Source organism: Synchiropus splendidus, chromosome 5 (genome assembly GCF_027744825.2).
Source record: "Synchiropus splendidus isolate RoL2022-P1 chromosome 5, RoL_Sspl_1.0, whole genome shotgun sequence".
NCBI lineage: Eukaryota > Metazoa > Chordata > Actinopteri > Syngnathiformes > Callionymidae > Synchiropus > Synchiropus splendidus.
Window position 1 is genome coordinate 19,924,547 of NC_071338.1, and position 12,207 is coordinate 19,936,753.

General features: G+C 43.5%; 2 protein-coding genes across 3 annotated transcripts in view; one reads left to right on the top strand and one right to left on the bottom strand.

Moving 5' to 3' along the window:
* The first annotated feature begins 802 nt into the window (after positions 1-802).
* il1fma (interleukin-1 family member A) lies at positions 803-4,005 on the top strand. Its single transcript, XM_053866037.1, has 7 exons — positions 803-1,042; positions 1,103-1,218; positions 1,455-1,548; positions 2,010-2,343; positions 2,913-3,038; positions 3,113-3,252; positions 3,719-4,005. Exons 1-7 carry the CDS (start codon positions 1,031-1,033, stop codon positions 3,935-3,937), a joined length of 1,041 nt encoding a protein of 346 aa, XP_053722012.1. The 5' UTR covers positions 803-1,030; the 3' UTR covers positions 3,938-4,005.
* A 1,310-nt stretch (positions 4,006-5,315) lies between these two features.
* Positions 5,316-12,207, bottom strand: part of ace2 (angiotensin I converting enzyme 2) — a 48,158-nt gene continuing 41,266 nt past the window's right edge. For both annotated transcript variants that reach the window (XM_053864408.1, XM_053864407.1), the window contains 17 exons: positions 12,000-12,158; positions 11,809-11,902; positions 11,287-11,430; positions 11,092-11,207; positions 10,903-11,008; positions 9,460-9,557; positions 9,223-9,395; positions 8,374-8,600; positions 7,853-7,997; positions 7,649-7,747; positions 7,409-7,531; positions 7,122-7,300; positions 6,903-6,961; positions 6,731-6,831; positions 6,540-6,656; positions 6,143-6,337; positions 5,316-6,056 (listed from right to left, as the gene is read on the bottom strand). In XM_053864408.1, coding sequence (XP_053720383.1) covers positions 5,957-6,056; positions 6,143-6,337; positions 6,540-6,656; positions 6,731-6,831; positions 6,903-6,961; positions 7,122-7,300; positions 7,409-7,531; positions 7,649-7,747; positions 7,853-7,997; positions 8,374-8,600; positions 9,223-9,395; positions 9,460-9,557; positions 10,903-11,008; positions 11,092-11,207; positions 11,287-11,430; positions 11,809-11,902; positions 12,000-12,158 — 2,235 coding nt within the window. In that variant the 3' untranslated portion in view covers positions 5,316-5,956. The remainder of the gene's footprint in view (positions 6,057-6,142; positions 6,338-6,539; positions 6,657-6,730; positions 6,832-6,902; positions 6,962-7,121; positions 7,301-7,408; positions 7,532-7,648; positions 7,748-7,852; positions 7,998-8,373; positions 8,601-9,222; positions 9,396-9,459; positions 9,558-10,902; positions 11,009-11,091; positions 11,208-11,286; positions 11,431-11,808; positions 11,903-11,999; positions 12,159-12,207) is intronic.

Genomic DNA, 12,207 nt, shown 5'->3' on the forward strand with positions numbered 1-12,207 from the left:
CCTGGTGTGGACGTGTCCGGGGAGCCGCTGTTGCCTTCATCAACCGTGTAGCTGTATGAGAGTGTTGCAGTGCGAGCATGTGCTGCTGTGTAACTCAATCCTTTCCTACAATTTTAGACCTAAGCAGCCTGGCGAGACTGAACTGGAACTGTGTGGGTGTGAGGCCTTGTCTATCCTACTTTGTGGGGACCAGTTCTTGACAAAACACTATCCTTGAGAGGACCATGTGACTTTTGACTAGACCCCACAAGGTTAAGCTTCAATTTGAGGATGAAGACTTCAGAATATCTGCATCATTATACTGAGGTGTAAGTGGGCGAGTCCTGGTGAAGTTAAGGCTGCGAGGCTGGGGGCAGCATTACGGAAATGAGATGTCCTCAAAAGTTCGTGTGTGCTGTTACGGGTTTCTGCTGGAGTGAAAAGACACATTTCCACTTCCTGTTCTGGTGTAAGTTCATGTACTCTAATTACATCCATGTGACCCAAATGAATGAGGGCATTTTCTAATTTGTCAGAGGACTTTCAGACAGTTGTTGGTCTCAGTTTGAGTCTGAGTCATCATGAGGGTGTCTGGGTCCAGCTAGAGTGAGAGTGCGATGGTGACTGTCTCTTCATGGCTGTAGTTAGGTTTTTGTGCTTCTGTAACCTTATGTTTGTATGAGTCAAAGTGTGAGATAGAAGTTTGTGTTGTCTGTGACGAATGTAATGTGCGTGTGCAGTTCAGGAGTGTAATCATGTGACTGGTGTGTGTGTTCGGCGCGAGTGCTCTGTTGGTGGTGAGTCAGAGGTGGGCCTGGTCCAAACAGAGGTTCTGGCTGGTTCTACAAAACGGCAGAGTCAAGTGCCTATCGCTGCTTTCTTCATTGTTCTGAAGTTCTCCTTTACCACGAGAGTCCTCTTCCGCATTGGAGTCCAGTTCCACATCCAGCAGCTTCCTCTTCTACACCCCGAGCATGACGTGGAGTGGATTAAACAGACGAAACCAGAGCATAACTGTTGCTCTTCACCAGCGGGACGCACGAGTGCCAACATGGACGGGCAGGTGAGCCTGACTCTTCTCACGCTAGAGGTTCTGTCCTGACCTCCTGCTGCCTCTCAGCAGAACTCGACGGTGAGTGGGAGTGTGCTGATCGTCCACCGCCTCCAGGATGGGAAGCACCAGTATGAAGTGGGTCACGTCAACTACAAAAAACCAGGCAACGGCAGACAGTTTGTCAGGTAATGGCTGCGGCGTCTTGGGAACCACTTCGCAAAAGCTTCACTTTTCACACACATTACCTTCACACAATCGTCACCCCAGCCTGAGGTAGTGTGTGTCTGTGGCAAATGTAAAATGGAAGCCGCTCACAACCGTTTGAGGAGGGAATAAGTAAAGACTTCAATGATGTTGATTCCGACATCCGTTTGGAGATGAATTGAACCGTCAGCTGTTTATGTGTCTGGTGTGTCCACAGAGGAGAGCAGCTGATGCAGATCAACAGGATGGACCTGAAGGACATCACCCCAGAGGAACTGGCCAACAACATTGCCGATGGAAACTTGATGCTGGTGAATTGAAAGCTCTTGAATTCGACTTCCTAGACTTCCTAGAGGGTGGTATATATATATATATATAATTTCATTTTTTCTCACTTATTTCAGGACAAAAGAACAGAAAGAAGAAAAAATATGTATTAACTAAACTGAAATAAACTTCAATTTAAGAGGGAATGTAAACATACTGAGTCATACCATCATTAATAACAGAAACATTTTAAACTCATTTAAAAAATAGCTTAAACAAGTTGTAACACTACCAGTTCCACAGATCACCTGAAACATAGGCTTGTATGAATACTAGGACCATCAGGTGGTTCTGACGTAGTAAACTGTGCTTTCACATCAGGTCGGGTCGAACTCACTCACTGACAGAATCGTCCGCCAACAAAAACTCAAATTAATGGACCCCATTGTCCAGGCCTCTGGCCGGTTGCTGACCTTGCCTAGTTCATCGACTCTCTCGTCTTCAGACTGTCCACGGGAGCAAGAGTAAAGAGCCCTTAGAAAGGACCTGCCCGGGGAAGGACGCGCTCCACATGGTCTCCAGGGACACCATGCTGCTCAGCTTCAGCATGGACATGATGAGAGCAGGAGACCTGGGGCAGGAGGAGGATGAAGGGGAAGACGACTCCTGCCACATGGAGGACGAGGAGAAGGAAGTGCTGGTGGTGTCCATGAAGAAAACAAGCATCTCGGTGTTGAGCGGACGAGGAAACGACCACCAGTTCTGTGGAGGCTGTTCTGGCCGTGGCTGCACCGTCCATGACATGGTGGTGACGGCCGAGTCCAGCACCGTGACCATAGGTGAGTGAGTGAATTCTTGTTCCACTCGTGAGGAATAGATGAGTGGAGGAAAGAATTAGGGTGCTGGGGATGGATCGGTCACAGAGCCGCATGAATCACTGACAGTATTATTATTGAGTCAAGTGGTGCTTGAACATGTGTATAATTAAATAGGAAGGTGTTTGAGCAACCTGTGTATCAGTGAGTTCTTTCTACTCAGGTGAAACAGTGAATGAATGCTAGGATGAGCGGGGGACAGACAAACAGTTTGATAAGAGGGACGGATAAGTGACCAGTTAGAACCGAAGAAGATAGGAAAGAAAAGGTGAGTAAGTGTTACTTGAGTTAGTTGGTGAATGGACAAACCAATGAGTTACCAGCAACAGATTTCAATATTCCGAGTCATGGGAATTTGGATCTCGGCATTTTGTCAGAAGGGTGTGAGCCAGTGAATGTGTGAGGAAGTTTTTGTGTGGAGATGATAGATAGCATAACTTTCTCATAGCTTTGGAAACATGTTTCTTCACCCTGTGATCTCTTGTGTTGTAAATCCAAAGCAGAATCTGAGCACCGCTGTTCTGTGTTTTGAGTCTCCAGAGGCAACGCCAGCTACCGGCTGGACAAGCAGTCCGAGGCGTCGGTGGAACACGTGGCGACTCACGACTTCCTGAGAAGCCTGTGCGCTCATCAAATGGTCTACCTCTCGCCTGACCCAGGTCCAACATCGGTCATGTGAGGTGTCCATGATCCCAGGGGTGCTCGTCGAAATCGCTTGCTCTCTGGTTCACAGAAAGGATGACCATCTACTACTACAAGAGCAGCGTCCCAGATAAGCACTTCAGAGGGGTCCCTGTGGTGCTGAAGTTCACCGGCTCCAACTGCTTCCTCCGGTGCTGCAAGGAAGGAGGGACGGTGAGGCTGCAGACAGAGGTAAAAAGTCTTCACCCTTTATACAGTCACTAAAAAGAGGGGTTGGAATCGTTTTTTTTATTTTCAGTCTTTAGGTGAGGTTGGTAATTTTTTATTTCAAACATTGGAATATTAAATGGTTTATGATTGTTCCCAGCATATCGAGGTCTGAGGCTAATGTTTGAAAACATGGCGTATTGGAAATATTTTTAATTATTATGCATTTAAATTAATAATATTTTATTCAATAAAAATATTTCCTGAAACCTGTTATAAAAAAAATTGAAATACAACTTTCAGACAGGAGACAATTCAACTCTGATGCCGATGAGGAAAATTTTTTGAAATGCAATAAATATTTAGTGACTTAAGTCATCCAGCAGAAGAATGAGTCAAATATATATTTTAAAATTAAACGTGAACATGCAAGACAGCGCCTCAGGACTGCGTGTTCGTGATCACGTGACGAAAGAAAGCCCGTTCGCAGGCGTTCGAGAAGCAGAAGCTGATGCAGATCTCCAGGAGCGACGAGGCGAGCATGTCCTTCGTCTTCTGCATGAAGTCGAACGGCATGCGGCAGCTGACCTTCGAGTCGGCGCCCTACCCCGGCTGGTTCATCAAGATCGTCGACACGGAGTCTGTGGACGTGGGAACCGTGGACGGCCAGCAGGAGCCGCTGCTCTTCCGCATCATCATCCAGAAATAAGACCACAACAGCAGTACGTTTGCTTCCCTCTTGAGCGACCAAATATCGACTGGACACGACCTCAATAAAATGCTAAAAGAATTCATGTTTCGTAGTTTGCATTTTTCATTAAAATTAAGATGGATATTGGAAGGTTTCAGTCAGGACTGATCTAAAAGCCTTACACCCAGTAGGTAGATGTTTTAAACACTTGGTGTTTGAACAAGAAATGAGGGCCATTTTCTCCGTCATGACCTCACTTCCAAGTGGTTTGACCTGCAATGATTTTAACATGAAAGTCGTTTGTCAGCACATCAAGAACTAAAGCTATAATTTTTATAAACTCAGACGACGTGCAGTGTGTCCTTAACAACAATAATAAGATAACATTGGCATCAACATCAAGTACCGAAACGATATACACGTGACACAAACAAAAACGTCATCAAAACTCAAGTCAGCGAGCGTGTGGCAGGCTGATGGAAGTGAATGGCTCGGGGCGGCACAATTTGTGACCTTTGGAAGTGATAAGACGAGGAATACATTATGAAAGACATCTGGCTCTCTTTCACGTCCTATGATGTCATGACTTGTCATGCTTCGTTCTAGTTCAGTTCCTCCTGTTCTCTCCCTTCTTCACAGTTAAAGGAGCTCAACTGAGCCAATATGGTTACAGGGTTGTTGTGTGCCAGACTGTCAATGTTCCTACGCTGGGACTTGGCGTTTTCTACTGGACCTTTGATCACAGTTTTCTAGTTTCTTGAGCTTATTTGCTCGCCAGGCCTCCTAGTTTTGCTCTTATTCTAACATGTATCTTCTGCCGTGTGTCCCTACTTACCACATTATCTTTTTGTCGGTCCCAAGTGTGGTTGGTCACGTTGCAAATAATAATTTGACCTGAATAAACAGGTGGCGGTAACTCCAGATAGTGTCTGAGCGAATGTAGCCTGGACGGTGTGTTGTCCCCCGCACTAAGAGACTGGTTCCTCCTCACTGTTCCTCAACAGCAGTTCAAACAATATAATTAATTAACACATCATTTAAACAAATATTTATGACCAAATAAATCAGCTAGTCAACTACGTTAGGAGTGCCACAGTATCCTTTTACCACCCATTGTTTAGTGTACGCTAGTTTAACTGCGCATGTATATTTCCTCGATCGTGTTGACCACGGTGTTTCTACTTGTAGTCTTGTTGGTTTGTACTACAAGCGGTTCGGTGACAGATTCACTTCCCTTCTTGTCTATTGTATTAGCTGTTCATGTTTGACTATCAAATCTCAGGCCTCGACCTCTTCTGGACCCCCCAAAACCACACAACCTCTGGTTCCGTTCTGTATGGTTCCTCACATAAATAATGATTCAAAGCAATGAATGAAAATGCAATGAGTGCATCATCATTTATTTAAAGAAATCAGGAAAGAAAGTCAGACCTCCGCACAATAAATACAAAAACATGTCTTCCATACGACAACAAAATATTTAATGTACAAAATACTTCATTCTTTTCTACCAGGAACTTGGGTAGAACAAATACTGAAATTGTAATCTTTATTATCCTTATATTTAATCATTTATTTCAGAAAATTAACATATGTATATATGTATACGTATATTTATATATATATATAGGATTAGCAACATGGATGCTGCAACAATTTCACAGTTACACACTATTAATGGCACAGAATGACTTGTTAACATGGTAGTATGTATTTTCGATCCATACTTCTAAATACATTTCTCTAGACTTTCCTTCCGATAAGTTTCAAGGCTGCAAGGCGCAAAATATTTTCTTTTTCTCTGAAGTGGAGCTCAGTTGGAAAAGCTGAGTGATAATATTATCGTTGTTAGTAAATTATTAAAAAATGCCCTCGTCCACTTATGCGATGACTAGCTTGCAAAACATGATGACACATGAAAACATTATGACACATGTTGAATCGCATCTGATAAGGAGCTGTGTCAGTGATAGATTGTGCATTTCCTCATTGGCTCAACGATGACTTTGATGTTCGTTCTACGTGGAAACCTGCTGCTCAGAATCCTGTTTGCTCGTCCGTGCTGTCGTCATAGCTGCGGTTGTCGTGTCCCCTGGTTGAATCATAGGGATTTTCCAACCTGGACTTCACAGACTTCCTGCAGACACACGTTTGGAAATAACATTTGGTTACGACGAAGGCATGACTGGGAACTGAAAATGATGATATGGTGGACAAACGCACCCCCTGCGTTCCCGGACACCGGAGATGATGAGGTAAAGGCCCATGAGCACCACCAGTCCCATGACCACGCCGAACACCACCAGCCACACTTCCACTGGCTGCTCCACTGGCGGGGCCAGCGTGGGCGCGATTCCCAAAAATTCAAGTGTGACATCGTCCAGACGGAAAGCGCTGTTGATCCGACCTCGAGACAGCCTGGATCCAAAGACATGATACGTTTGGCAAAGTGCCCGGATTCACACAAGTGTGACTGGGTTAAGCAGAAGTGACACACATGCGACTGTCCTCCAACTTACGAGGTACAGTTTTCAACTTTAAGTAGCTTTTCTAGCTAGCCACATGACCTTGAATGTTTTTTGGTCCATAGACAAGAGAAACAATGGATGTCCACTCCTACCGTATGGCTGCCTCCAAAATATCTTTGGGGATGTATTCATCTGTGTTTGCAGGGTTGGTGACCACAATGAAGAAGGAGATTCTGGGGGTGTGCTGGTAGGTGAGGACATTCTCCACACTGTTGATGCAAAAGAGGACATGTGACTCAATGACCAACTGATACACAACCACAGAGAGCCAGAAGAAGCCGACCTGAATTGAAGCGTGTCATTTGTCGTCTGACCATAGTAGTTGTTCATGGCGTAGGCGATGGTGGCTCTGAAGAGGTTGAGCTCGTTCTCGTTCCAAGGGTACTGAAACACCAGTGTTGATATTACCAAACGGATTTTGACATTAGCGAGAAAAAAAACAAGCGAAAACATACCGCATCATCTCCCATGGCAGCGCGGAGGCTCAGCCTTGCTTTGACTGCGTATTGAGAGTCTGCAGAGGAGCCAAGCATCATGGAGAATCATTAGCCCCACTGTTTCTTTTTTTTATAAAGTGTTGTGTGATTTATACAGTAAGACGAAGATGAACATGAATTTTAAAAACATATTTTTAAACGGACTTAAAGCACACATTCAAATTCGCATATACTCACATGGGTCAATATCCGCTTCCCATCCAACAAAGTTATTCTGCTTTTTATTTTCTGCTATCAGCCACTCGTGAAGTTTTCCAAAATATTCCAGCAGAGGTGCAGCGTCCATCCTGGTGTCACCAGATATTGTTTCCAGCACTTTGGTCCACGGCCGCGACCTCCCCAGTTCCAACATATTCCTGACACATTTAAGCTTAGAATTACCTCAACATCAAAAGCCTCTACCATGCTGAATGAAAAAGTCAAGCGTTTCACATCATAGGTATGAATATGGATATTTTCCAAACCTTAACTTGGTGCCTGCTGCTACACTACCAGTGATGTCACATGTATACAAGGGGTCACGGTGACCTGCCGCTTCACAAAGTGCCTTTTGGAACTGGAACTGGTAGATGGTTCTGGTGAAGTACCTGCCGTGGAAGGAAGCACATTGGAAGGTAATGAAGAGCAGCTGATTAAACGGTTTAGCTGTTTGGCTGAGATCAAACATGACTGAAGTTGTTCATTGGAGTTTGACGTTTGATCACCTGATAAAAGAATAGTCTCCAGATACGTGGAACAGAGCTGGTGGGTCGCAGTAGGTTTCATCCCTGGGCATAGGCTCCACAACTCCAACTAGCTCCCTCCTGTGGTGAAATTATGAATTACAATGAGTGAGTGCAAATTGATATCCTAAAAGCATAAGTCGATCTAATAAAAAACATTGAGAAGACAACATATTGGGTGCTTACTTCATGGCCCACCACTGCTTCATCCATTCATCCTGTGTGATTTTCCCAGCGAAGACCTGCCACCTCCACTCCTCCAGCATGTATGTGAAGGGAAGTGTGGCCACAATGGTCAGCGCCTGCTTCAGCAGGAAATTGATATCTGTTTCTGTGGAGGAGAGACAGACAGTAGTAGCACAGTAGCTCTGACTGACACTTCATGATCTCAGACAAGTAAACTCTGCTGGTGACCTGTGACAGAAAACTGTTTAGTGTGTGCGTGTAGCAGAAGACTAGCTCCTCGATTCAATGAATCATTTAAATCGGCCTTACTTTACATAAACTATGTTTTGTCTTTAATGTTTGTAAGATGCTGTCACAACCCAAATTTCCCTATAATGCGGAGGAATAAAGGCAGTTTAATCGAATGTTATAGTGTACTGTTGACCACTGTCACCACCAGGGGCAGGCGTGTTCATTTTGGGGGTTTTTTCGGCTTGAATTCAAGATGCGTCTAAAAAGCCAAGGATGAATCTCTGAAGTACCATGGTCGTTCGTAAAATTAGCAGGCAGGAGTCCCAGGCTCTTCAGGTGTTTGGGTGTTGCAGCAGAAAGGGACATGATCTCTCCCACAGCCTCGTGGAAACCCTCGTTGGCGCCGTCTCTCAGCAGGTACGGCAGATGTCTGTAAGCCATCTGGTACTGGTTGTGTCCCATCTCGTGGTGAACGGTCAGGAAGTTGTCCATGTTGACTGTGGTGCACATTTTAATCCTGCGAGTGACACGAGAGGAATCAGTTATACGACACGGAGCAGATGTTTCATGATATCGTATCAGCTGGTAAAGAGCCAATAAAACAGTCGAGGTGTACCCGATGAGTCACGTCTGACATGCTCACTGACGATAATGCTCATTGAAGTGAATTAAGATCCGAATGTGGTAGACTTAACATTTATCACCGAAACAAAGTTAGACTTTGGATACATATTCTTTCACTTTGTTACTTAATAAACGTACACTTCAGTTGACACATCAAAATGTGATGAGGGCGACTGAACATCAGACATGTGTTCCTCTTATCAGCAACACAGAATCAGATCAATGAGCATCCGTGGCCCAGCCACAAATTATGGCTCACATGTGCTGACCTGTACATAAGATTACTTTTTCCAGTCTTGGCACAAACACGCGGTTGGTGATACGGGGTGAGTTAAGAATGAAATGATTCATCCCAAGTGTCCACAACACTCAACACAACTACAAGTCCACTGAGACCATTTACATTTACATGACTCCAACTGTGCAGTGTAATATTTCACAGTTTCTGACCTGATACATGCAGTAAGGTGTGTGCGATTGAGTCAGCTATAAGACCCAATGAGGTGTCTTCGTACCTGAAGTCCTCCCCGTTTCCCATGTCCCAGGCTGTGGGATGACAGACCACACTGCGCCCATCATCAGGCCTCACAAACATGGAGTTGTTCCAGAAGTTCTCTTCCATTTCATACAGGTTCACAGACATGAAGAATTTTTCAGCTTCTTTGAATAGTCGTATTTCTGTCCAGCCCTAACATTCAAAACATCAACGGCGTTAAGGGGGAACGGCGGAGCGTTATCTTAAAAAACAGTACCTGTTCCACCATGGTGCTGCTGACGTCTATGTCCGGCTTTGCAGGGAAGGGGGTTGACAGAGAATAAAGGTTGGTCCAGAACCGTCCCCACATGTCACCTGAGAAACAGAAGGAGAATAAAACTGAATTAGAGTGTAACAAAGCATGTGCTGTGATATGTGTGGGCGATTCTATTTTTTCACCCTTCACCCATTTAGCCCAAGTATCTTGCAACTGTCATACATATATGGCAAGTGCCGTAGTAGAGGACCAAAACAACAGCAAAGGATTCTGTCATTAACAAACTGTAACACTGAAACGACTTTTAGAAAAATGCTCCTATTTAGTAACAGGTCTTTGAGTTTTACTCATTTTATAGTTATATTTTTTCCATAAATTGTCTAATAAGACTTTATTACCTCAAATTATGTTATGTTCTCCACACCATTGGCTCGTGTTTTTAATTTGCTGTTGGTAGCATGATACTCAAAAAATAACAGTCAGATTTTCATCTAATCTAATGAAAAGAAGAGTGCAATACAAGATGCACACTATAATAATCAAAATAAACTATAAAACAGCAGTATAAAAACAACAGTGCAATGTGAAAATAAAATAAAAGATAAAATAGTGCATAAGAATAGTGCATAAGTCTAATTTAAGTGTGTGCACACATGTGGCTTTGTGTGTGAGTGTTGAGCTTTATCAAAAATAATAATTTCCTTGATACCTTGGATACGACTGACGACATCAGCAAGAATCCACATTCTAGCCATCTTTTCATGGTTAAGGAATTTGCTGTGGTTTGGATCACCTCAACAGCTTCACAACAACGTGTGTTATCAGCAGGATTTCATAACCAGTTGTCACGGTCAGAATCAATGAAAATAATTCAAGAGTCAAGGTCCAATATGCAACAATCCTGATGATGGAAATATGTATCAGTGATACTGGACTGAAGTTCATATACATGAGAGACCCGCTGCCTTTGGGATGGATATTTTCATGAGCTCCATCTTCTTGCAGGCAGCGCGGTAAAACAAGCTGATGTCCACACTTCATTGAAAATTAAGTTTTCCACTTATTGCGCTAATTCTTTTTTCAAACAATTTAGAGTTTTCGATGAGAACAGCGGCGGGCGCTGTGCGCCTCACTGACGCTTAATAAACCATTACCGTCTAAGTGCTTCAGATCTGTGGAAATAAGATGATTTTGTATGGAAATTTAAAGCACAACAATTGAATAAATATTATCAAAACGCCACATTAATTGTGTAATCTATCCTGAAATATTATGTAAATGTAGATGATCATGAATAAGTTTCACGCTGTCAACTGAATTAGACATTATTAAGGTGTTATCAGACACTGAGGGATTCTAAAGGTCACAGAGAAACTGCCGACACATGTCTTTCTAGATGAATCAGCATGGACAACCAAACCATTTCATTTATGGGGAACGTACCCAGGAGGTGGGCTGGCAATGGACCTGTTGGAGCAATCTTTCCTGGGTACTGCACCATCAATTTTCCTCTAACATAGGCGTGCAGCTCCTTGTACAATGGCATAATCTAAACCCAACAGATGGAGGAACGTTAGTGACCACAGAAGACGTCTCTAAAGCCATCGGTGATATGAAACATTTGTAACTGACCTGCTGGTAGATGGAGCGGACGTCATCCATCAGATCGTTTCTCCCGTACTTGTACTTGATGTCTTCATCTAAAGTCTCATAGTTGTATCTCCAGTAAGCACCATAATCTTCGAACCCTGGAGCATAAAATTGGCAAATAAGCAAATAAATAAGCAATACATTTCACACTCATGATGTAACTTCAACATGACGCACCGTTGAGTTTAGCGGCTTCATTCTTCAGGGCCACATAATCCTCGTACAGTGGTCTCATCCTCTTTCCCACCTCTTTCCTCCAACCCTCCCAAACATGCAGACGCGCCGAGTAGTCCTTGCTATCGGCCATAATTTTTTCTAGACCTGAAGAAACAGTGATTTTTGATCACAAAAAAAAGAATGATTCTAAGAGAATTGATAGAAGTTGCTGATGTTGAAAGCTTCATTAGCTCAAAATGTCTTATATTAAAAATACACTGACAGAAATGTACTTTTTCACCCTCATAGTTTTCTGCTTCACAAATTAATGGATTTATTTTTTTTAAATGCCACACCTCAAGACATGATGGAATGGCAGCTCCTTACAAAATAAAAGTAGAGTCTAAGGGTTGAGACACTGTTGCGAAAATCTATCCATTAGTGTCAAAACCCTGATTCTGTTAATTATAAGCAGGTTTATCTGAGTCTGTCGACAGTAGCCAGGCGCCACGTTGTTGTAGACCTCCTTTAATAGCTGCGTACCTGGCTCCAAAGTCTGGCAGTTAAAGGGCTCGTCCTTCAGGCAAACAGTTGCTGTACTGTAGATTGTACTCATCTCGCTCATGACCTTGCTGAGCTGCAAAAATAAAGGAATGTTTCATGTCCCATCCTGTTTGAGGAAATGTGATACAAGCAGGTGCACACTTGTAAACAAGGATCGGTAACAGCCTTACGTGGTCTGCTTTATCTGCTGAAAGAGCACCGGAGCCTTTGTCTTGCAGGGAGATGAGCTGCAGCTTAGTTTGGAAATCACTGATCTCGTCAAGCGAGTAGTTCCGCGATTTCTCTGACATAGCTGAGTAGAAGTCTCCCCAGATTTTGCCTTGTTCGGACTACCAAGATGAAAAAGAAGTAAAGATTTACTTTACCCAGATGAAAGAA